We start from the raw sequence: 26301 nt of genomic DNA on the forward strand, positions 1-26301 counted from the left end.
AGCTAATCTTTAGAAAGTGAGATTATGGATACTTTTATTTTGTACATATATTCTAATTAAATACAGTTATAGATTATTGGTGTAATGTTTAAAAGCCAAGTTGTTGTATTTAACGGGGAGGTGGTTAATTGTAATTCGCGACCCACTCTAGGTAAAAAGAAAACAGTGCAGGCCAAGAGATTTTTTGGTAGGCTCATCAGACTCTTCCTGAGAGTCCCTAAAGCCACGGCCCCGGAGACTTGTGGGAAATGTAGTTCCGAACGTGGATGGACCACCCCTCCGAGGACCCTGGGAACAGCGCGCGCCCCGATATCTGCGCATGTGCAGTGCTGCGAGCGCGCCGGTGGCCGCCCTTCCCCCACCACCAGCCGCGAGTGGGTGACAGAGCCCCCGTCTCCGCGCGTCTTCGCCGCCCCACGCCGTGACCCGCTGTGGCACTGGGCCACGAGTGGAGACTGCGCCCCTCCAGGTACGAGAGGGGCTTCCAGGTAGCTCCGCGCGGCCTGGGGCCGAGGGGAAGGAGATGAGGGATGGGCTCGTGCCCGCGCAGGGTGGGAGCCCAAACTTCGGCGACTCATAGGCGGCGGTGACCCTCAAGGCGGCGTCCGGGGTTGCCTGGCGCCCTCCTCCGAGCGGGGTCGGCGGGGCAGATCTTGCCGAACGTTCGGGGGCGGGGACGGCTGAGGGAAGGGCGGCTGCGAGGCTTCGCCGTCTTCTCTTTGTCAGGAGATGCGCCTCAGACGGGTGGCGAGGGGCTCGGGCCGCGCGGGAGCGAGTCCGGAAGCCCCGGCGGGCGCGCTCGCGCGCGGGGCGAGGCCCCGTCGGGGCGTGGTGGGGGCGTGGCCTGACACACCTGGCCACGCCCCAATGCCCGGAGCCTCGAGTGTGGAGGAAGGACTGGAGCCTGGGCAGGTGCCGTTGATGAAGGAGAACCGTGATCCCTTTGTCAGAGGGTCTTCAGTGAGGTGTCCCACTGATACTTGCATCCACTCCGTGACTTCCAGCGTTATCATCTCCGTCGCTACCCCAGGAACACGGGAGGCTCAGAAGGGGAAAGTGATTTCCCTAAGGTCTCACAACCCAGTGGTACTTTATGTGAGCAGCAGATATTTTTTCTTTTATCTTTTGATTTTACTCGCTGATAGATTTTGCCAGGTACACGTTTTGAATTTCTCTCTGATGGAATTTACCGTTCTTTCCGTTTGGGGCACCGAAAGTCTTCACCACTTTGAAATAGAAAGTTTTACCATGATTCTGGTACAGTCATGCTCTGCATAACAATGTTTATGTCAACGAGGGACCTCATGTAAAGTGGTGCTCCCATGTGATTGTAATACTGTATTTTTTTTATTGTACCGTTTCTTTCTTTTTAGTTTTTTCTTTTCTTTTTTTTTTTTTTTTTTTGAGACGGAGTCTCGCTCTGTCACCCAGGCTGGAGTGCAGTGGCGCGATCTCGGCTCACTACAAGCTCCGCCTCCTGGGTTCAAGCAGTTCTCTGCCTCAGCCTCCCAAGTAGCTGGGATTACAGGCGTGAGCCACCGCGCCTGGCCAGAAACAATTTATTGATGTAATTGTTCCTCTAAATACTGCTTTAGCTACATCACTCAAATTTTTATATCTTGTATTTTTATTTATTTATTGTTTTTGAGACAGAGTCTCGCTCAGTCACCCAGGATGGAGTGCAGTGGCACTCACTCAGCTCACTGAAACCTGTGCCTCCCAGGTTCAAGCAATCCTCCTGGCTGGGATTACAGGTGCCCGCCACCACACCTGGCTGATTTTTGTATTCTTAGTAGAGACGGGGTTTCACCATGTTGGCCAGGCTGGTCTCGACTCTTGACTTCAAGTGATTCTCCTGCCTTGGCTTCCCAAAGTGCTGGGATTACAGGCATGAACCACTGCGCCCAGCCTTTATATTGTATTTTCATTACCGTTCAATTCTAATTTTTTTAACTTCCCTTTTTGTGACTTCATTTTTTATCCTTTAGTTATTTAGATTGTATTGCTTAATTTTCAAGTCTTTGGAGATTTTCCAGTTCTTTTTATATTATTGATTTTTAGTTTAATTCTGATTTGGTCAGAATACTGTATTATAAATTTCAATTATTTTAAGTTTGTTGTGATTTGTTTTTGTATTTTTGTCTCATTTTGTTTTAGTAGAGATAGGGTTTTGCCATGTTGGCCAGGCTAGTCTCAAACTCCTGGTCTCCAGTGATCTGCTGGCCTTGGCCTCGCAGAGTGCTTTACAGGCGCAAGCCACTGCACCAGGCCTGTTGTTGTTTGTTTTAAGGTCGAGGGTGTGATGATCTCTCTGGGTAACTTTCATGTGTGTTTGAATAAATATTGGGCTGCTGATGGTAGACTCTTCCTTGATTGATTGATTGATTGATTGATTGATTGATTGAGACAGGGCCTGTCTCTGTTGCCCAAGCTGGAGTGCAGTAGTTCAGTCACAACTCTGCAACCTCAAACCTTTTGCCTCAGCCTCCCGAGTAGCTAGGACTCCAGGTGTGCACCCTGATCCTTTTGCCTCACCCTCCCAAGTAGCTAGGACTCAAGGTATGAGCCACCACACTCAGCTAATTTTCTGTATTTTTTTGTAGAGACGAGGTTCTGCCATGTTGCCCAGGCTGGTGTCAAACCCCTGGGCTCAAGCAGTCCGCTCACCTTTGCCTCCGAAAAGTGCTGGGACTGCAGGCATGAGCTACCATGCCTGACCCTCTTTTTTCATTATTTTATCTTTTTTTTTTTTTTTTTTTAAATTTCCTGACTTCTACAACTGATCATCCTTTTACTTTGAATGTAGCTATGTCTTTATATTTAAAACAAACTGCTTATAGACAGCATAGGGTTTGGTCTTACTTTTTAAAATATAATTTGACCTCTGTTATTTAATTGGTGTGTTTATACCAATTATTGATATAGTTGTATTAAAATCTACCATCTTGCTGGTGTTTTTCTAATTTGGTCTTTGTTTCTGTTTTCCTTTTTTTCTGTCTACTTTTGGCTTAAGTGGGTCTTTTTTATAATTATATTTTATCTTCAGTGTTGTCTTACTATGTATTTGTAAAAATTTAGAAAAGTTTTTGGTTGCTGCTCTCAAGTTTAGTGGAACTTTAAAGATATCATACTGTTTTATGTCAGTATACTTGCAGCATTATACTCCCAATGTCATCCTGCCATGTTTTGTGTTATCGTTGTCATACATTTTACAGCATATTGACATACGCTGTAAACCCACAAAACTTTGCTACTATTCTTGCTTTAGATAATCTTTCACAGTGATTAAAAGCAAGAAAAAGTATCTATTATCTTTATCCTTATGTTAACCATTCTCAAGAGATTTTCATTTATTTGTGTAGATTCAGGTTTTTAATATCATATTTCTTCTATTTAAATAACTTCATTAAACATTTCTTCTAGTACAGGTCTACTGATAATGAATTTGCTTGCTGTGTTTTTGTTGTTTGAAAAAGATTTTTGACTTCATTATCATTTTTGAAAGATTTTTTGCTGAGTATAGAATTCTAAGATAATAGTTTTTTGCTTTAGTTGCTTTTTTGTTGTTAAAGCACTTTAAGGATGTCATTACTTTGTTTTCTGGCTTAGTTTCTGATAGGAAGGTGGCTATGATTCATTATCTTGATTTTTCTATATGTAATATGTCTTTTTTCTTCTGGCTACTTTGAAGATTTTAACTTTGGTTTTCAGTTGTTTGGATACGATGTGTCCATGTGTTTTTGTTTGAGTTTAGGTTTTGGTATTTTCCCTGTTTGGATAAATTGTCTGAATTTCTTGGACCTGTGGTTTGATACTATTATTTTTGGAAAATTCTTGTCCATTATATCTTCAAATACTTCTTTTCTCCTTTTGGAATTTCAATTATATCTTTATTAGACCATTTGATATTGTCTCACATCCCTCGGATGCTCTATCCTTTTATTTTTTCTTCCATTTCTCTTTGTATTTCAGTTTGGGTAATTTCCTTTGACTTATATTCAAGTTTATTGAAACTGTTCTTAGCTCCTTTGTCTACTAACGAGCCTGCTGAAAGATCATCTCTGTTACTGTACTTTTCTTTCTCAGCATTTCCATTTGATTTTTTCTTGAAGTTTCCATCTCTGCTGAAATTCCCTATTTGTTTATTCATGTTGTCCACCTTTTCTAGTAAAGCCTTTAGTATATGAATCATGGTTGTGTTAAATTCCCTGTCTGATAATTTCAGCAGTTGAGGGTTCTGCTGATCGTTTTGCCTCTTTTGGTAGTGGATTATCTTAGTCTTGCCTTTATGGGTGTCTGATAATGTTAGATTGAAGATAGGTGTTGTTAGTATGATCTTTTCTGCCCCTTCTGAAGAGGCAAAGGGACTATCCCAGGAGGTGGTATTTTCCCAGGTGGTCTCTAGGGATTTCTAAACAAGTCATTCTAGGAGTTGTAAGGCAGGTCAGACCTTTAATAACAATGCCTTCCTTTTTCCTCTATTCCAGTTTCACCTTCATAGTTCTCTGCCTCTCCCAAAAACTGCAGAAAATGAACAAATCCCAGGTGAGTTGTTTATTCCCCATTTTGCTTTTCAGTGCATTTAAGGAAGTTTATAAGGATGCAGAAAATGAAATAGAAAAGTATGAATAAGACACAAGGGAAACATAGTAAGAATAACTGATCAATACCAGCAGCCAAAAAGCAAATTGAGTTAATTAAATGTCTTGCATTGGTTACGAATACCAGTTCTTTGGTTCTGTACGTTAGGTCTGAATGCATTTTATGGACCTTCATGTAGAGGGTGTTTTGGACAGCACCCCCAGAAACAGCCAACTTTGAAAGGGTTATCACTTTATCTGTGGTGGTTTCATATAACGTTCCTCAGTGCAAGTGCAGAAGATTACTGTATGTATTTGGTTTTTCCAGTCAGATTAGCCTAATGCCAGAGAATGCAGTAAATATGTGGGTTTGTGTTTAAATCCCCCCACCCCAAGCAGGTGCCACTGTCATTACTTTCTTGTGTAATTTTCCAGAGCTTATTTGTACATATTTACACAAGTACAAATAAAAGCACAAACATAAGATAGCATGTTAATCATACTTTTCTGTTTCTATGCGTTCTGTTTTAATAGATTTCATTTTTTTTAGAACATTTTTGGGTTTACAGAAAAATTGAATGGGGAGTGCAGTGTGTTCTCATATACCCCCTCATTTCCAACCCCTACCCCCAGTTTCCTTTATTATTAATATATGTGTTCATGTGTATATTGTTACAGTTGGTGAGCCAATATTGATATGTTAAAGACTGTAGTTTACAGTAGGGATCACTCTTTGTGTGCATTCTGTATATTTTGACCAATATATAATGACGCCTATCCATCACTATGGCATCATACAGAATAGGTTCACTGCCCTGAAAATCCCCTGTGCTCCGCCTATGCACCCCTCCCTCTGTCTCCCTAAGTCCCTCACACCCACTGATCTTTGTACTGTCTCATCTCCCTAGTTGTGTCTTTTCCAGAATGTCATGTAGTTGGATTCATGCAGTAGGTAGCCTTTTCAGATTGATTTCCTTCACTTAGAAATACGCATTTAAGGTTCCTCCAAGATCGAGACCATCCTGGCTAACACCATGAAACCCAATCTCTACTAAAAAAAATACAAAAAATTAGCCAGGAGTGGTGGCGGGCACCTGTAGTCCCAGCTACGCGGGAGGCTGAGGCAGGAGAATGGGTGAACCCAGGAGGCGGAGCTCACAGTGAGCCAAGACAGTGCCACTGCACTCCAGCCTGGGTGACAGAGTGAGACTCTGTCTCAAAAGAAAAAAAAAAGAGAAGGTTCCTCCCAAGTCTTTTCTTGGCTTGATAGCTCATGTCTTCTTCGTACCGAATATGTCTTGTTGTGATGTACCATGGTTTATTTCTCCATTCACATATTGAAGGAACAGATAAACTTAGTGGCATCCAGGTTTTGGCAATTATAAATAAAGCTGTTGTAAACATCTGTATGCAGATTCTTTGGGGGCATCTTTTCAACTCATTTGGATAAATACTAAGGCCTCTGGATCATATACTAAGAATATAATTAATTTTGTAAGAAACTGTGAAACTCCCATGTAGCTGTACCATTTTCCATTCCCAACAGCAATGAATAAGAGTTTCTGTGGCTGCACATCCTCACCAGCATTTTGTGTTGTCAGTGTTCTGGATTTTAGCCATTTTATTTATTTATGTATTTAATTTAATTTTTTTTTTTTTTTTGAGATGGAGTCTTGCTCTGTCACACAGGCTGGAGTGTAGTGGCACGATCTTGGCTCAGTGCAGCCTCCACTTCCCAGGTTCAAGTGATTCTCCTGTCTCAGCAGTAGCTGGGATTACAGGTGTGCACTACCATGCCTGGCTAATTTTTGTATTTTTAGGAGAGAGGGGGTTTTACCATGTTGGTCAGGCTGGTTTCGAACTCCTGGGCTCAAGTGATCCACCCGCCTTGGCCTCCCAAAATGCTGGGATTACAAGCGTGAGCCACTGTGCCTGGTTATGATTTGTGTTTCAATCTCTTAATTATGTGATTTGATTTTGTTTTGTTTTTGAGATAGGGTCTCACTGTGTCACCTAAGCAGGAGTGCAGTGATGTGAACACGGCTCGCTGCAGCCTCGACTTCCTGGACTCAAGCAGTCCTCCCTCCTAAACCCTTGCAAGTAGCTGGGACTACAGGCACATGCCGCCATGCTCAGCTAATTTTTTGTATTTTTTTGTAGAGATGGAGTTTCGCCCTGTAGCTCAGGCTTATCTAGAACTCCTGAGCTCAAGCAATCCATGTCCACCTCAGTCTCCCAAAGTGCTGGCATTACAGGTGTGAGCCACCGTGCCTAGCCTAATTCTGTGTTTTTTAAATCACTCAGTAACATATCTTTGAAGTATTTTCATATCAGAGCATAGAGAGTTTACTCATTCTTGGCCGGGCGCGGTGGCTCAAGCCTGTAATCCCAGCACTTTGGGAGGCTGAGACGGGTGAATCACGAGGTCAGCAGATCGAGACCATCCTGGCTAACACGGTGAAACCCCGTCTCTACTAATAAATACAAAAAACTAGCCGGGCGAGGTGGAGGGCGCCTGTAGTCCCAGCTACTCGGGAGGCTGAGGCAGGAGAATGGCGTGAACCCGGGAGGCGGAGCTTGCAGTGAGCCGAGATCCGGCCACTGCGCTCCAGCCTGGGTGACAGAGCCAGACTCCGTCTCAAAAAAAAAAAAAAAAGAGTTTACTCTTCTTTTTTTTCCCCTAATCTTCAATTGTGTAACACATACACAGAATAGTGTATTAAAACATAACACTTTTTATATGTGTTATAACAACATGTATAACAAATATATATCCATTAAAGAATAATAATAAAACGGGTGCCCATGTATGCACCCAAGTTAAGAAATAGAATATTATCTGTTCTTACGAGAAATTTTCTGATTGAATCCACCTAGTAGATAGGCACTATCTTGATATTTTTCTTAATAGTTCCCTTGCTTTCCTTAGAGACTTTGCCACTTAGATATATTCTTTTTTTTTTTTTTGAGACGGAGTCTTGCTGTGTGGCCCAGGCTGGAGTGCAGTGGCCGGATCTCGGCTCACTGCTAGCTCCGCCTCCCGGGTTTACGCCATTCTCCTGCCTCAGCCTCCCAAGTAGCTGGGACTACAGGCGCCCGCCACCTCGCCCGGCTAGTTTTTTGTATTTTTTAGTAGAGACGGGGTTTCACCGTGTTAGCCAGGATGGTCTCGATCTCCTGACCTCGTGATCTGCCCGTCTCGGCCTCCCAAAGTGCTGGGATTACAGGCTTGAGCTACCGCACCTGGCTAACACCACTTAGATATATTCTTAATCTAATATTCAGTTGATAACCTATAACTGGAATTAATCACTTATATATAGTTTTAATATAAAATTTAGTTAATAAACTATAACTGGAATTAATATTGCCTTGGTTTGTTTGCATAATCTTTTGTCTGATTGGTGGAGGTTTTTTTTTCCTTTCAGACATGTGAGATCTAAAAGATGCACCCGTGGACCCTTTGCCAAGACTTAGATTATCATTTATTGTTAAATTACACTAGCTAGTGTTAGCTAAGAAGAAATGAAAGTGCTCATGTACTGCTGGAGGTAGTATAGAATGATACAGCCTTACTGGGAGCAATATAGCAACACCAAGCAAATTTAGCAGTGCAAAGCAGCTATGTCTACAAATTTGGCTACTGTTGGAGCCAGGCATGGTGGCTCATGCCTGTAATCCTAGCACTTTGGGAGGCCGAGATTGGTGGATCACTTGAGGTCAGGAGATCGAGACCAGCCTGGCCAACATGGTGAAAACCCTGTCTTCACTAAAAATACAAAAAAAAATTAGCTGGGCGTGGTAGCATGCACATGTGATCCCAGCTGCTCCGGAGGCTAAAGCAGGAGAATCACTTGAACCCAGGAGGCAGAGGTTGCAGTGAGCTGAGATCATGCTACTGCACTCCAGCCTGGGCAACAGAGTGAGACTCTGTCTCAGAGAAAAAAAAAAAGAAAGAAATTTTGCTACTGTTGGACAAAGGCTCCCAGGAGAAGATAAGCTGAGTTGAATTTCCTGGCTTTGACTTTCCTGAGAGTTTACAGAAGTCCTGTTTGGGGAAGTCATTGGCAAGATCATGAGAAGCAGAGGGCTCAACACAGTTGGGCCATGTGACTGGGTCAGAGTATAGACTAGGTATTGAAGTTTTGTTGGGAATATAATTAGAGGGAGTGGGATGCTGTGCATTTTCTGCATCTTGGTTCACTGGTGAATAGCCACCTCTCAGGAGTAGATTAAAGCAGAACACTTCTGTGACATGAAATGAGTGTTCTCATCTGATCCAAGGCAGTCTGGTGTGGAGGGGAAAGACAGATGTCATCAGAACATGTTCACGATAAGCCAAACCAAGTACAGATAAGAATCTGGGCCAGGCTTACCCAGGCATTCTGCTCTCAGGTTAATAAGAAGTTGGTACAGTGGCCACAGGTATCTTATTGATGACAACCCTCAAAATGCCAGCTTTCAAATCACTGTGTTCCAATCTGTACTACGAGCAATGTGGTGATAGTAGAGAATCAGCGCTATTCCGCCATCTCCCATTCCGCTGTCTCATTCCCACTCCTCCTAGGGATTTCCTTCTGCTCTCTCGTGGTGATCTTTTGTCTGTCGCCTCTTTTTTTTGGATTACTGTTGTTTTATTGAAGTACATGCTTCAGTAGCTTCTTGAGAAAGGGTTTGTGAGAGGCACAGTTTTTAGGATGAATTTCCGAAAATGTCTTTTTTTTTTTTTTTTGAGACAGTCTTACTCTGTCTTCCAGGCTGGAGTGCAGTGGCACGATCTCGGCTCACTGCAACCTCTGCCACCGGGTTCAAGCGATTCTCCCCTGCCTCAGCCTCCTGAGTAGCTGGGATTACAAGTGTGTGCCACCACACCTGGTTAATTTTTGTATTTTTGGTAGAGATGGGATTTCGCCCTGTTGGCCAAGCTGGTCTTGAACTCCTGGCCTCAAGTGATATGCCCTCCTCAACATCCCAAAATGCTGGGATTACAGGTGAGAGCCACTGCGCCTGGCCCTCACTCTGTTCTGGTATTTGATTGATAGGTAGGTATGAATGTGGATTTGCCCATTCATCTCTTTAGTTCTGTCAGTTTTTGCTTGATATACTTTGAAGCTATGTTAGTCGTTGCATATATGATTACAGATGTGTGCACACATATGATTCTGTCTTCCTGATGGATTTATCCTTTTATCATTTTGGAATGCCCCTCTTTAACCCTGATAATACTCCTTTTCTGATATAAATAAAGCCATACCTATGTCTTTTTTTTTTTTTTAGGACCAGATCTGGCTCTGTTACCCAGGCTAGAGTGAAGTGGCTTAATGTTGACTCACTGCAGCCTTAAACTCCTGGGCTCAAGTGATCCTCCCAGTAGTTGGAACTACAGGCGCGTACCACTATGCCCAGGGAATTTTTGTATTTTTCTTTTTGGTAGAAATGGGATCTTGCCAGGTTGCCCAGGCTGGTCTCAAACCCCTAGGCTCACGGGATCTGCCTACCTCAGCCTCCCAAAGTGCTGGGATTACAAATGTGAACCACTGTGCCTGGCCCATACCTACTTTTTTAATGATTAGTGTTATGGTATATATTTTATTTTTGCTTCAACCTATTTATGTTCATATATTTATAGTATATTTCCCCTAAATAGCATGTAGTTTGGTCATGGTTTTGATCTAGCCTGTTTCTTTTTCCTTTTTTTGAGACAGGGTTTCCTCTGTTGCCCAGGCTGGAATTTAGTGGCATGAACCCAGCTCATAGCAGCCTCAACTTCCTTGATCCAGCCTATTTCTGTCTATTTTTCTTTTCTTTTTTTTTTTTTTTTTTTTTTTGAGACAGGATCTCTCTTTCTCACCCAGCTGCAGTGCTGGAGTGAAGTGGTGTAATCTTGGCTCATTGAAGCCTCAACCTCCTGCGCTCAAGCAGTTCCCCCACGTCAGCCTCCTGAGTAGCTGGGACTACAGGCCTGTGCCAGTTGATTTTTATTTTTTAATTTTTTTGTAGTGTTGAGATCTTGCCTCCCAAAGTGCTGGAATTATAGGTGTGAGCCACCATGCCTGGTCTATTTCTGTCTTTTAATTGATTTATTATTTTATTTGTGATTTATTTTTTTACAGGCCTAGGTGAGTTTAAGTTTGTCATTTTGCTATTTATTTTTAGTTGTCCTGTGTGTTCCTATTTTCCCTTTTATCTTAAGTGGTTGCTGTAGAGATTACAGCTTATAATCTTTACTGACCACCTCTATAGTATTTTGCATAGTACTTTACAGGTCTTCTGAAGTGTTTATGGGTTAACTAATATATAGGTACTCACTACATCTGCCTCTTTTGAGTTGTTTATCTCTTGTTTTTGTCTTTTTTTTTTTTTTTTGAGACAGGGTCTTGCTCTGGGGGCTTGCCTAGGCTGGAGTGCAGTGTCTTGATTTCCATTCACTGCAACCTCTGCCTCCCGGGCTCAAGTGATCCTCCCACCTCGGCCTCCTTAATAGCTGGGACTGCAGGCACATGCCATCATGCCCAGCTAATTTTTGTATTTTTTGTAGACATGGAATTTTTCTGTGTTGTCCAGGCGGGTCTCGAACTCCTGGGCTCAAGCAATCTACCCACCTTAGTCCTCCAACCTGCTGGGATTTCAGGTATGCACCACATGCCTGGCCTCATTGTTTTTGTTTGCTTGCTTTGTTTTTCTTTCTTTTTTTCATTTTATTTTTTAACAGGGTCTTGGTTACCCCCAGGCTGGAGTACAGTGACACGCTCACAGTTCACTGTAGCCATGACCTCCTGAGCTCAAGCAACCCTCCCACCCCAGCCTCTTGAGGAGCTGGGTCCACAGACACGTGCCACTATGCCCAGCTAATTTTTGTACTTTTTTTTAGATGGGGTTTTGGTATGTTGCCCAAGCTGGTCTCAAACTCCTGGGCTCAAGCAGTCCACCTGTCTCAGCCTCCCAAAGTGCTGGGATTACAGTCATGAACCACTACACCTGGCCCTGGTTTTGCTTTTTCACATGTCTAGCAGTTTTGTTTGTACGCTGGATATGTTGAATGATACATAGCTTCTTCTAAAAAATGTTAGGTTTTGTCTGCCAGATAGCTAAATTATTGGCAGATGATTCTGATCCCATTGGGGCATGTTTTCAGATTTGTAGGTGTGGGTCTGTCGGTTTGGTCATACTCCTTTCTCCTAGGGTATGGTCCATCCTTCTAGGGCATGGCTTTCCTGGCATCTCAACTGTTTGCCAGTATCTCTGTCTTGCTGGATTCAGACTGTCCTAGCTCTTCAGCACTATGCAACCTCTGAAATCTCTACTCAGCTCTCAGCTTCCCAGTCATTGCCATTAGTTCTCTTGGAGGCCTGTCTTCTACCTACACATATTAGGAACTAGCCAAAGATCTGAGGTGAATCTTTTTTTTTTTTTTTTTTTTTTTTTTTGAGACGGAGTCTTGCTCTGTTGCCCAGGCTGGAGTGCAGTGGCCGGATCTCAGCTCACCGCAACCTCCGTCTCCTGGGTTCACGCCATTCTCCTGCCTCAGCCTCCTGAGTGGCTGGGACCACAGGCGCCCACCACCTCGCCCGGCTAATTTTTTGTATTTTTAGTAGAGACGGGGTTTCACCGTGTTAGCCAGGAGGGTCTCGATCTCCTGACCTCGTGATCCGCCCGTCTCGGCCTCCCAAAGTGCTGGGATTACAGGCTTGAGCCACCGCGCCCGGCCCTGAGGTGAATCTTTATGCAGAATGTTAAGGCTTCTTCTCTATGGCTTTCTTAGCTTCATCACCCTGTGTCTTAATCCATTTTTTGCTGCCATGGCAGAATACTTGAGACCAGGTAATTTATAAAGAACAGAAATTTATTTTCTCGGCTGGACAAGGTGGCTCATGCCTGTAATCTCAGCACTTTGAGAGGCCAAGGTGGGTGGATCATTTGAGGGCGGTAGTTTGAGACCAGTCTGGCCAACATGGCAAAACCCCATCTGTACTAAAAATACAAAAATTAGCCAAGTGTGGTGGCACTTGCCTGTAACCCCAGCTACTTGGGTGACTGAGGCACGAGAATCACTTGAACCTGGAAGGTGGAGGCTACAGTAAGCTGAGATCACGGCACTGCACTCCAGATTGGGTGACAAAGCGAGACTTTGTCTCAAAAAAAAAAAAAAAAGAAATTTATTTTCTCATAGCTCTAGAAGCTGAGAGTCCAAGATCAAGGTGCCAGTGAAGGCCTGGTCTCTTTCCAAGATGGCACTTTAAATGCTGCATCCTTCAGAGGGGAGGAGTGCTGTGTCCTTGCATGGCAGAAAGGAAAAGGGCAAAAAAGGAGATGAACTCCTTTCATCAAGCCCCTTTAGAAGGGCACCTGACCCCATTCATAAGGGGAGGAGCCTCCATGACCCAGTCACCTCCCAAAGGCCACACCTCCCAATACTTAATTGGGGATTAAGTTTCAACATGAATTTTTAGAGCGGACAAAAATACTCAAACCATAGCACTGCCCCTAGATCCTGTTTGTTTGTTTTTTTTAATTTATTTAATTAATTTTTGAGATGGAGTCTCACTCTGTCACCCAGGCTGGGGTGCAGTGGCATGATCTTGGCTCACTGCCACCTCCATCTTCTGGATTCAAGCGATTCTCCTGCCTCAGCCTCCTGAGTAGCTGGGACTACAGGCACGTGCCACCACACCTGGCTAATATTTGTATTTTTAGTAGAGACAGGGTTTCTCCATGTTGGCCAGTCTGATCTCAAACTCCTGGCCGCAAGTGATCTCCCTGCCTCGGCCTCTCAAAGTGCTGGGATTACAGGCATGAGCCACCGCACCCGGCCAACAACACTCACTTCTGCTTGGGCTTTGTTTTTCTGTGCCATGGTTCAGCATCATTGTAAATGTGTGGCTCTCCTCATATATGCCTTTTGGTAATTGTAGCCCCACAGTGATTGCTCCCCTGTGCTTGCAAGTAATTATTTTATTTTGTCCGGTTTTTATGGTTTGCCTCTCTGATAATTTTGAAAATACTGCTTTCTGGCGTAGTCAAGAGGTCTGAAGTCTTTCAATCTACTTGTAACCTGTTCTCTCCTGAGACTCACAGGCTTTTCTCTTTGCAGCCAGTGTTCTGAAATTTCCTTAGGAATTTTTTTCTTCCGTTTTGTGTGGTAGATTATAAGATTTATTTCACAGAAATACAAATAAAGCATAGTAGTTTTATGAAAAAAATTATTATGTATATGTGTATATATATATATATACATTTTTTTTTTTTTTTTTTTTTTCTGAGACGGAGTCTCACTCTGTCGCCCAGGCTGGAATGCAGTGACACGATCTCGGCTCACTGCAACCTCTGCCTCCCGGGTTCAAGGGATTCCCCTGCCTCAGCCTCCCAAGTAGTTGGCATTACAAGCGCCCGCTACTGCGCCCGGCTAATTTTTGTATTGTTAGTAGAGATGGGGTTTCCCCATGTTGGCCAGGCTGGTCTCAAACTCTTGGCCTCATGTGATCCGCCCGCCTTGGCCTCTCAAAATGCTGGGATTACAGACGTGAGCCACAGCGCCCAGCCAAAATATTTTTATGTATTAAAACAGTTGAAAGTAACTTCAGTATGGTTCAACTTTTGAGACAGGGTCTCACTTTGTCACCCAGGCTGGAGTGTGGTGGTGTAATCTCAGCTCACTGCAGCCTGGAACTCCTTGGCTTAAGCAATCCTCCCACCTCAGCCCCCCATGTAGCTGGGACTACAGGTGCGCACCATCAGGCCTGGCTAAGTTTATGTATTTTTTATTTAGAGATGGGGTCTTGCCCTGTTGCCCAGGTTGGTCTTGAACTCCCGACCTTAAGTGATCCACCTGCCTTGGCTCCAAAGTGCTAGGATTACAGGCATGAGCCACTGCATCCGGCCCAAGTGTAGGTCAACTTAATTATCCGCCTATTTTGCTATCTAGTCAGTGCTTAACATTTTGACATGTTTCCATGTATTGTGTATGTTGAAGTTTTTTAAAAATATTTCAACTTATTTCAGATTTGGGGGTACATGTGCAGATTTGTTACATAGATATTTTTCACGATGCTGACGTTTGGGGTATGATTGATCCTGTCACCGAGTAGTGAGGATAGTACCCAGTAGTTTTTGCCTTGCCCCCCTCCCTTCCCTACCAGTAGACCCCAGTGTCTGTTGTTACCATCTTTATGTCCATGAGTACCCAGAGTTTAGCTCCCACTTATAAGTGAGGATATGCACCATTTGGATTTCTGTTTATGTTAATTCACTTGGGATAATGTCCTCCATCTGCATCCATGTTGCTGCAAAGGATATGGTTTCATTCTTTTATATGGATGGGTTTTAAAATTTATATTACTTGTATTGTATTACATTTTAAATGTGTTAAAATGTAATTTTTTTGTTTTTTTTTTTTGAGACAGTCTCGCTCTGTCGCCCAGGCTGGAGTTGCAGCGGCATGATCTTGGCTCACTGCAACCTCCGCCTCCTGGGTTCAAGCGATTCTTCTGCCTCAGCCTCCCGAGTAGGTGGGATTACAGGCACCTGCCCCATGCCTGGCTAATTTTTGTATTTTTAATAGAGACAGGGTTTCACCATGTTGGCCAAGACTGGTCTTGAACTCCTGACCTCATGATGCGCCTTCCTTGGCCTCCTAAAGTGTTGGGATTACAGGCATGAGCCATTGCGCCCGGCCAATGTTTTTTATATTACAAAATTCATACATTAATTTTGTCCCTTCCTGTCTCTATCATATGAGGATCTGCCCTCCCCAGCATGCTGGCTTTTTTCTTTTTTTAGGTAGAGTCTTGCTCTGTTGCCCAGGCTGGAGTGTAGTAGTGTAGTGGCATGATCTCGCTCACTGCAACCTTTGCCTCCCGGGTTCAAGCAATTCTCCTGCCTCAGCCTCCTGAGTAGCTGAGACTACAGGTGCCCACCACTATGCCTGGCTAATTTTTGTATTTTTAGTAGAGACTGGGTTTCACCATATTGACCAGGCTGGTCTCAAACTCCTGACCTCAGGTGATCCACCTGCCTTGGCCTCCCAAAGTGCTGGAATTACAGGTGTGTCCACTGCACCTAGCCTTTTTTTTTTTTTTTCTTTTGAGACATGGTCTTGCTGTGTCTCCAGGGCTGATGTGCAGTGGCATGATCACAGCTCACTGCAGCCTTGACCTCCCAGGCCCAAGCTGTCCTCCTACCTGAACCTCCCGTGTAGCTGGGACTACAGGTGTTCACCACCACGTCCAGCTAGGTGTTTTGTTGTTGTGGAGACAGGGTCTCGCTATGTTGTCCAGGGTGTTCTCAAACTCCTGGGCTCAAGCAGTCCTCCTGCCTCATCCTCCCAAAGTGCTGGGATTACAGGCATGAACCACAGCACCAGCACTGTTCATGTCACCTCAACTCAACTCTAACATTTTGACCATTAAAGTCAGTTTTTCCATCTTAGAGACAACCAGTATGTTTTGTGTGGGTATACCCATGCCCTTTGTTAAATCACTTTTATATGCATGAACAGGATTATATAGAATTTTGGGTCATGTTATGTGCATTTTTTGGAATTTTGTTTAATTATTGATGTTCCTTTGACAGCTTTCAGTGCCTTTTGTTTTTAGGCTTTGTTACTTTGTTTATATTTTAGCTAGATCATTGAAGTTTGTGTTTTTAAAGTTTGCCTCTTGTAAAAATTATATATAGGTTTTTAAACCCTGAAGGTCTTAGTCTTTTAGCAGACATTTATCCCATTTTATTTTGATTACTGATTTTATCTGCTTTTCCTTCTCTGCTTGTCGTATTTCCACCCTTTAAAGGTTTACGTTACTTTTTCAGTACTTACCTATTTTAAACAAAAGTTAATCAGAATTTTTCTTCCAAACATAGTACTTCTTCCTGCCCCAATGTCTAAGTTGATGACATGCGAAAATTACTTTAATACTTCGTTCCCCATTCCATATTTGCATACTTTTAATGTTTTACTGGTTTGCTGTTGCTTTTTTTGCACATTCAACTGATTCTTGCTAGGCTTAATTTTGGTTTTGGTACATCTTTTAATAGTAGTAATAATGCCTAATACTTGACATCTATTGTGTACTAGTCACATTCTAGACTCTACATCAGGGGGTGTCAAACTCTGACCAGTTGTGCAAATGGGCTGCTGCCTTGTTTTTGTATGACCCACCAGCTAAGAATGTTTTTTTCTAATTTTTTGAGACGGAGTCTTGCTGTGTCAACCAGCCTGGAGTGCAGTGACGCAATCTCTGCTCACTGCAAGCTCCGCCTCCCGGGTTCATAGCATTTTCCTGCCTCAGCCTCCCAAGTAGCCAGGACTACAGGCACCCACCACCACTCCTGGCTAATTTTTTGTATTTTTAGTAGTAACAGGTTTCACCTTGTTAGCCAGGATGGTCTCAAACTCCTGACCTCGTGATCTGCCTGCCTGGGCCTCCCAAAGTGCTGGGATTACAGGCATGAACCACTGCACCTGGCCAAGAATGGTTTTTAATTTGTGCTGTGAAAATGATTTGAAACAAAAATGATATGAAACTCAGATTTTAGTTTCCATGAATCAAGTTGTTTTTTTTTTTTTTTTTTTTTTAGGTAGAGTTTCACTCGTTGCCCAGGATGGAGTGTAATGGCACCATCTCAGCTCACCGCAGCCTCCACCTCCTGGGTTCAAGCGATTCTTCTGCGTCAGCCTCCCGAGTAGCTGGGATTACGGGCATAAGCTACTATGCCCGACTAATTTTGTATTTTTAGTATAGATGGGGTTTCTCAATGCTGGTCAGGCTGGTCTCGAACTCCTGACCTCAAGTGATCCACCCGCCTCGGCCTCCCAAAGTGCTGGGATTACAGGCATGAGCCACCACGCCCGGCCTCCATAAATCTTGTTGGAACACAGCCATGCCTATTTGTTGATGTGTTGCCTGTGCCTGTTTTTTTTGTTTTTGTTTTCTTTTTGAGATGGAGTCTTGCTCTGTCGCCCAGGCTGGAGTGCAGTGGCGAGATCTCGGCTCACTGTAAGCTCCACCACCCGGGTTCATGCCATTCTCCTGCCTCAGCCTCCCAAGTAGCTGGGACTACAGGCGCCCGCCACAACACCCGGCTGATTTTTTGTATTTTTAGTAGAAACGGGGTTTCACTGTGTTAACCGGGATGGCCTTGATCTCCTGACTTCATGATTGCCTGCCTCGGCCTCCCAAAGTGCAGGGATTACAGGCGTGAGCCACCGTACCCGGCCGCCTGTGCCTCTTTTTATGGTATGACGGCCAAGTCGGTTTGTTTTAGCAGAGACTACTTGTAGCCTGAAAAAAAAAAAAAAAAATCTGGCTGGGCACGGTGGCTCAAGCCTGTAATCCCAGCACTTTGGGAGGCCGAGGCGGGTGGATCACGAGGTCAGGTAATCCCAGCACTTTGGGAGGCCGAGGCGGGTGGATCACGAGGTCAGGAGATCGAGACCATCCTGGCTAACATGGTGAAACCCCGTCTCTACTAAAAATACAAAAAAAAAAACTAGCCGGGCGTGGTGGCGGGCGCCTGTAGTCCCAGCTACTCGGAGCCTGAGGTGGGAGAATGGCGTGAACTCGGGAGGCGGAGCTTGCAGTGAGCCGAGATTGCGCCTCTGCACTCCAGCCTGGGCAACACAGCGAGACTCCGTCTCAAAAAAAAAAAAAAAAAAAAAAACCGAAAAAATCTAAAATAGTTACTTGACCCTTTATAGAAAAAGTTTGTCAACCAACTCATTCTAGTTATTTTCAGCACTTTGAAGATTTGTCTTCTGACTTTCGTTGTTTATGTTGAGAAATCAGCTGTCAAGTGTTTTGGGCCTCTGAAGACAATACCTCTTTTTTTCCTCTGGGTTTTTTTCTGAGACAGTCTTGCTCTGTCACCCAGGCTCAAGTGTCACCCAGGCTCAAGTGCAGCAGGGATTACAGGCGCCCGCCAATACGCCTGGCTAATTTCTATATTTTTAGTAGAAACGGGGTTTCAGCATCTTGGCCACATTGGTCCCGAATGCCTGACCTTGTGACCCGCCCACCTTGGCCTCCCAAAGTGCTGGGATTACAGGCCTGAGCCTGACTGCCTCTGAGGTTTTAAAATCAGTTTTGTTATACTCTGAGTGGGTTTTTTGAGTTTTTTTTTTGTACTTACTGTACTTGGGGTTGGTAGTTTTAAAACTATAGCGTGGTGTGAGGTGTGTTGGAAAATTCTCAGCTACTGTCTCATCAAATATTGTTTCGACTGCATTTTGCCCCGCCTCTTGGGACTCCCGCTGCAAGTATATTAGACCTTCTTAGCTCGTCCCATGTATCTTTTTAGGCTCATTAATGAATCTTTTGCATTTCAGTCTAGATATTTACTGACATTTTTTTACTAATCATTTCAGCTGTGTCTGGCTTGTTAAATTCAACCATGTATTTTTAAAAAAATTTTTGTACAGTTTTTATGGCTTGAATAGGGGGATGGAGGGACAGAGATCCTTACTTGTACCTGATATTTTATAGTTGGAAGTTCATTTTCTGCCTTTAAGTAGTCTAAGTTTTTAACTCTTTAACATCGATATCACAGAAATAACGCCTATGTGAGCTTTGTTAGCACACTGGTAACACTGAGTATCTAATGTGCTTGTCTCACAGTACACATCTTGAGAGCAGAAACAGTGGTACAATCTTGGCTCACTGCAGTCTCTACCTCCCGGGTTTAAGCAGTTCTTCTGCCTCTGCCCACCATGTAGCTGGGACTACAGGCATGCGCCACCACGCCCAGCTAAATTTCTTTTAGTAGAGACGGGATTTCACCATGTTGGCCAGGCTGATCTCAAACTCCTGACCTCAAGTGATCCACCGCCCCCCCCCCCCCCAAAGTGCTGGGATTACAGGGGTGAGCCACTGTGCCTGGCCAACAGTGTTTTATTAATCTGAGACACCTATCAAATATGACAGTGCCAGAGATAATGGGAATCTGAATAAATCTCAACTATAAAAATATATTTTGGAAGATATGAACAAAACAGTGAACAAGATGTATCGTTGATGTAAATATATAAATTTTCATGGTGAAAGACTTAGAAAGTTTTCATCTATCCTTTCTGTATCACCAAATGATCATCTTAGGATGAATAACAATATGCCGTTTTAGGGATCAGTTTCATTCACGGATGTGACTGTGGACTTTACCCAGGAGGAATGGGAACAACTGGACCCCTCTCAGAGGATCCTATACATGGATGTGATGCTGGAGAATTATAGCAACTTACTTTCAGTGGGTAAGGATGGTTTTCAGGTACAGCTCACCGTTTGCCTAGAGGTATTTATGTCCTGTCTCAGTGAACAGAAATGAGATCTTGCAGCCTTTAAAGCTCTCTCCTTTCCTTCCAGGCTTCTAAAGTCCGAGCAGTTATGAGCTATGTCCCATTAGTAAACTGCTGTCAAGCCATAGGCAATTTTCAAGTTGGCACAACAAGAAGAGTTTTGAGTAGCATAGAGTAGTCAATTCAGAACGTTTTAGGGGAATGTGACAGGAGAAAGGGAGAAGCAGAAGCCAGTGGAATTAGTATCCAGGGGACTATGAGCAGCTCAGTACCTTTGAAATACTTTTCAGAAATCTGTTTTTCGAGTCCCTAAACCTTAAATATAGCTGAGGAGAGATGACCTGTACCTTAAGTCTCAGAATCATACCTCCAAATGTCCGTCTCCCCCTGCTTACCTTTTTTTCCCGTTTACCTGTTTAACCTTAGATATTTGCCTTTCACACTTGAACCCAGATACTTTCCTAATATGTCTTAAACTTTTGTTGTAACTAGTTGCTCTTTCATTAGCATTCTCGCCTTGCCGGAATGGTAACATTTGTATTTTAGCTCATAGGAATCGGTGTGGTGGCCTTAAGATAGATTTTTCAGTGTGAGAGTGACATTGTCGTCCTGGAAAAAATGGCAGCAGGATCACAGTAACATAACCAGTAATAACGTAAGATGACAGTCTAGGTTGTGGCTGGGTAATTTTAAATTGATTTTAGCTTTTTAGATGTAGGGGTACATGGGTATATTATGTGATGCTGAGGTTTATTGATCCTGACACCTAGGTCATGAGCATGGTACCCAGTAGCTTTTCAACCCTTGCCTCCCTTTCTCACCAGCCATTCTGTCTACTATTGCCATCTTTATGTCCATGAGTACCCAGTGTTGAGCTCCCATTTGTGAGCCTCCATGGTGCTGAAAAGGACAGGATTTCATTTTTTATGGCTGAGTAGTGTTGTATCTTGTACATGTACCATTCTTTTCCAGTCCACCATGAATGGGCACCTAGGCTGATTCCATGTCTTTGCTATTGTGCATAGTGCTGTGATGAACCTACAAGTGGGCATGTGTCTTTTTGGTAGAATCTTTTTTTTTTTGAGACAGGTCTCATTCTGTCACCCAGGCTAGAGTTCAATGGTGGTGTCATGGCACACTGTAGCCTCCACCTCCTAGGCTCAAGTAATCTTCCCACCTCAGCCTCAAGTAGCTGGGACCACAGACAAATACCACCAAGCCCCGCTAATTTTTACTTTTGTAAAACAAGTACTGTAGATCCTGACCTCAGGCCAGGTGTAGTGGCTCCTGCTTGTAATCCTAGCATTTTGGAAGGCTGAGGCGGGAGGTTCACCTGAGGACAGTTCAATACAAGCACTGACAACATGCAACGCCATCTCTACTAAAAATATAAAATAAGCCGGGCATGGTGGCGTGTGCCTGTCATCCCAGCTACTTGGGAGGCGGAAGTTGCAGTGAGTGGAGATCACACCAATTGCACTCCAGCCTGGGCAACAGAGAGAGACCCCATCTCAAAAAACAATAAAGAACTCCTGACCTCAAGTGATCCTCCTGCCTTGGCCTCCCAAAGTGCTGGGATTACAGGCATGAGCCACTGTGCCTGGCCAAATGATTTTTAATGGGATTGCTGGGTGAAGAGGTAGTTTTGAATTATTTGAGAAATCTTCAGACTGTTTTCCACAGTGGCTGAACTAATTTAAATTCCCACCAGCAGTGTATCTTAGCCTTGCCAGTATCTGTTTGACTTCTTAATAATGAACCTGGGTAACTTGATCCTTAAGATTCTGAACACATTAAAAGTAGGCTGGGCACGGTGGCTCATGCCTGTCATGTTGAGAGGATCCTTTGAGCCCAGGAGGTCAAGGCGCAGTGAGCTATGATTGTGCCACTGCACTCCAGCTTAGACAACAAAGGGAGACCCCTATCTCAAAATAAATAGGAATGGAAGAAAAGTAGGATATGATAGTGAAAACATGTTCACTCTCCCAACAACTTCAGTAGGGAAAAAAAAGCAATAAAACCAGCGGCAGTCAATGATCCCGTTTTAAGGGTTGTATTTTTCTTAGAGAATGAGTTTCTGGATTTTACCATTTGCAAGATTCTCACTTTAGAGATTTGGAGCTCTGCTGTATGGCTGTCACTGCAAACCTAATGAGAAGTGCTGCTTTCTGGAAATCATTTTGGTAAAGATGAATAGGAGAGAAAAAGGTGAAAAAGCTTAGAACCATGCAGACTGGTGCTGGTTCTACCATAGTAGTCTGAGTTTAGCAAATACTATTGCTGGAGATCTGCGTAGGTATTTTCCCTTAATTCCCTCATCTACTTACTTTCTCGGTCTCTGTGCTAACTGCAGTGTCCTTAAGAACACTGTGAATCTCCATCCCTGGAATTGCCAGCCTTCTCATATTATTTGTGTTCTGTTTTCTGTCTTACTTCACCTTCTCTGCCCACTTTAAGGTCGTTTTGTCATCTGGCATTGCTACTTGTATTGATTTTGGTTTTGTTTTGTTTTTTAACCACAAGCTATTATCTTTCTCTTTCAAAGTTTGAAAGGAAACATTTGCGCTGGGAATTTTTTAATATTGGGAGACTGGGTCCCAAATTAAAGAGTCAGCCTTGTGATTGAACACTTGTGAAGACTTTGCATTCTGTAACATTACAGCAGAGGTGTTGACAAGGTTCTTTTCATTGTGCTCTATCCTAGAAGTGTGGAAGGCTGATGACCAGATGGAGAGAGACCACAGAAACCCAGATGAGCAGGCAAGGCAATTTTTAATTCTTAAGAACCAAACCCCAATTGAGGAAAGAGGTGATCTCTTTGGAAAAGCACTTAATCTGAACACAGACTTTGTTTCTTTAAGACAAGTACCCTATAAATATGACTTATATGAAAAAACTTTGAAATATAATTCAGACTTGCTTAATAGTAATAGAAGCTATGCAGGAAAGCAGACTGATGAGTGTAATGAATTTGGAAAAGCACTTCTCTACCTGAAGCAAGAGAAAACCCACGCTGGAGTAGAATATTCTGAATACAATAAAAATGGAAAAGCCCTCAGCCATAAAGCAGCCATTTTTAAACACCAGAAAATAAAAAACTTGGTTCAACCTTTCATTTGTACTTACTGTGACAAAGCTTTCTCCTTTAAGTCACTCCTCATTAGTCATAAGAGAATACATACTGGAGAAAAACCATATGAATGTAATGTATGTAAGAAAACCTTCTCCCATAAGGCCAATCTCATCAAACATCAGAGAATTCACACTGGGGAGAAACCCTTTGAGTGTCCGGAATGTGGAAAAGCTTTCACCCACCAGTCAAACCTCATTGTACACCAGAGAGCACACATGGAGAAGAAGCCCTATGAATGCAGTGAATGTGGAAAGACATTTGCCCAAAAGTTTGAACTCACCACACACCAGAGAATTCATACAGGAGAGCGACCCTATGAGTGTAATGAATGTGCAAAAACCTTCTTCAAGAAGTCAAACCTTATCATACATCAGAAGATTCACACGGGGGAGAAACGGTATGAGTGCAGTGAATGTGGAAAATCCTTCATCCAGAACTCACAACTCATTATCCACATGAGAACTCATACAGGAGAGAAACCCTACGAATGTACTGAATGCGGCAAAACTTTCAGCCAGAGATCAACTCTTAGATTACACTTGCGAATCCACACAGGAGAGAAACCATATGAGTGTTCTGAATGTGGGAAGGCCTTTAGCAGGAAGTCCCGACTCAGTGTCCATCAGAGAGTTCATGTCGGGGATAAACCCTGAAACTCCAGCCAGGTTGTACTGTGGAAAACTCCTGCCAGAACTCTTCAAATGGGTGAGAAGCCTCGTGACAGTTTTGAGGGAACATGGGAATTCATACTGAGATGCAATCTCTCAACTCAAAAATGTATTAAAAATAGGATCCCATGAGAACATTATACTGGAAGTTACGTGTGATACCCAGCTAAAGAATACATATCAGAATATATACAGTTGTAAATAGCCATACCCAGTTGTACTACAATGAGCTTTTTAAAATCTTGAATGGAGTATTCTAGACAGCAGCATAAGAGATATACAAACAGTATCCTATGAATTTAGGGGTTTTATGTGGATATGCCACAAAACACAAGTGGTATGTTTTAGATCTGCACATGTGACTTTAGCATAATCACCGGGAATTTGAAATTCTTGTCCTGTGTGATAATTAGGACATAACAAGATTTTCTATACTAAACATCACATGTGTTTTTCAGTATCTCTGCAATCCAGTATGCATTCCAAATGAAATGTGTAACAGATTTAAAGTAGCATGGAACCTACGTCATTCCCTACTGCTTGCTGGCATATATAAGTTGGTATGAACATTGTTTTTGAGCTGCCTCTTACGAAACAGAAGACAGTGTTGAAGTTTTCCCTGCTTCTGGTTTGCTGAAGATTTTCTAGAAGCACTATTTATACAAATATGCAAATGTGAAATAATTGATCTGTAGCGTGAAGGAGGCAGACATGAGTTGTACTACTCAGTATGCACCAGAGTTTGCCATGTAAAGACAATATCCCCATTCATCATGCTCTTATTTTCCAGTGGGATATTTGCATACAAATGCATGTCTATTACCAAAATATTGTGTAACACAGAAACTACCTGTTTTTGTCTTTCCTTGTTTCCCTTAATATTTCATGAATTGTCTAGCAAAAATGGTAGGATGCTTCTATAGTTCACAAATGTTACATTTCAGAGATCTTAGAGGAAAAATTATTTTAAGTAACTGTCAACTGTTTCATTACTTTTTAAATTTTTCATGTGCGTAACAGCCCCCTTAGAAATGATTTTTTACAATATTTTGTTTAAAGGAGGCATGTCTACTTCCTTCAGTTGCACTATTACCAACCTAAAACATTTCCCTTTGGAACATGACTTAAAAGTTATTACCTTTCCTTTAAATGTTTACACGTTTATAAAAGTCAGATTTTTCAGTGGTCTCTCCATATATTAATTTTTGTGTAACTCAAAGATATGCTTTTATAGACTTGACTTGATATCAATTTTTTTTTTTTTTTTTGGATACGGAGTCTCGTTTTTTCACCCAGGCTGGAGTGCAGTGGCCCTATCTCAGCTCACTGCAAGCTACACCTCCCGGGTTCACGCGATTCTCCTGCCTCAGCCTCCTGAGTAGCTGGGACTACAGACGCCCACCACTGCACCCAGCTAATTTGTTTGTATTTTTAAGTAGAGACAGGGTTTCACCATGTTAGCCAGGATGGTCTCGATCTCCTGACCTTGTGATCCGCCTGCCTCGGCCTCCCAAAGTGCAGGGATTACAGGCATGAGCCACCGCGCCTGGCCTTGATTTCAGATTCTTAAGTTCAGCCGTTCCCTGTCAATCACAAATCATGTATTGGAAATTATAAATGGCAACCAAAAACTGGCTTTTAAAAAATATTTTTGGATATCATTGACGTGCTGTCACTATATATGAATTTGAGTGACTTTCTGAACAAATTTATCCAGAACATCTGTAGCCCAATAAGCTTTTGTCTAAGTTATCTTACCTACTCACAGAAGAGGGGAAAACATTCTTTTCATACGCTGCTTTTAGAAATGTAAATTTTAACAGCCTCCTTGGAAAATATTGTGACTTTGTTCTAACATTAATATACTCTTCAACCTAGGAGTCTCCTGGGAATCTAGCCCTAAGGAAAAAAAAGTGCCAGTACTTAAGATTATATGTTTACCAATGTATATTGTATTTTTTGGTAAGGCCCGAAAGAAAAAAGACCATCAGTAAGGGAATGGATGAATAAATTGTGGTAAAAACATAGCATGGCTGAATGGTATTTCCTTGAGAAGAATGTAAGGGGACAAACTCCCAACTCCTCTCGGTCAAATGAGGAAAGCAAGAGGGGAGAGAGAGTGTGTGTGTGTGTGTGTGTAGCAGTTTTTATAAAATAAAGATAAACCCTTATATATGTGTGTCTTTGTATATGATTTTATGGGCCTGGTGAACAGAATTCCTTCCATTTTTAACCTGTGGACCTCACCAGCTGTATCAGTGAGGGCTCTAGCAGTAAACTGAATTAGCCCCATATGAAAGGATAACTTGGAAAATGAGAGAAGGATTAAGGAAACAAACAACGGAGGGTAAGGAATCCAGAGACCAGCAGTGCCAGGAAGCTGTTGTGTCCGTAGGGACAGAAGGAAGAAATGGTGTTGCAGAGCCCAGTGAGAGCCGAGCCAGAAATGTTGGAAGGTCTCTTTCCTGTAAGAGATAGGAAAAATACAGAATTAAAAGGAAGAGAGTCTCTTAAGTGGATGTCAAAGCCCTAAAAAAAAGATGCAGCTACTGTGAGAAACAGAACTGTCAGGAAAGGGGGGGCCGGGGGGAGGGAGGATAGGGGGGTGAGCCTCAGCTCTTTATTGCTTCCTCCTGA

The 26301-nt window shown here is 43.0% G+C and overlaps 1 protein-coding gene across 4 annotated transcripts; it reads left to right on the forward strand.

Annotated features, from left to right (window-relative positions):
* The first annotated feature begins 266 nt into the window (after positions 1–266).
* On the forward strand, positions 267–24926 carry ZFP1 (ZFP1 zinc finger protein). Of its 4 annotated transcripts, none has more exons than XM_023202458.2 (4): positions 267–469; positions 4488–4545; positions 19692–19818; positions 22568–24926. In XM_023202458.2, the coding sequence occupies exons 2-4, from the start codon at positions 4531–4533 to the stop codon at positions 23647–23649; spliced, it is 1224 nt and encodes a 407-aa protein (XP_023058226.1). In that variant the 5' UTR covers positions 267–469; positions 4488–4530; the 3' UTR covers positions 23650–24926. The 4 variants fall into 4 exon arrangements, with proteins under 4 accessions (XP_023058226.1, XP_023058229.1, XP_023058230.1 ...); XM_023202462.1 differs by having other exon boundaries at positions 331–469; positions 19692–19835; positions 22568–23147; XM_023202461.1 differs by lacking the exon at positions 19692–19818 and having other exon boundaries at positions 320–469.
* Positions 24927–26301: the final 1375 nt, after the last annotated feature.

The sequence above is a fragment of the Piliocolobus tephrosceles genome, chromosome 17 (assembly GCF_002776525.5).
Source record: "Piliocolobus tephrosceles isolate RC106 chromosome 17, ASM277652v3, whole genome shotgun sequence".
NCBI classification, from domain to species: domain Eukaryota; kingdom Metazoa; phylum Chordata; class Mammalia; order Primates; family Cercopithecidae; genus Piliocolobus; species Piliocolobus tephrosceles.

Coding starts and splice junctions, on each gene's coding strand:
- ZFP1 (XM_023202458.2), top strand. Junction 19,819..22,567: donor TAGCAACTTACTTTCAGTGG/GTAAGGATGGTT, acceptor GCTCTATCCTAG/AAGTGTGGAAGGCTGATGAC.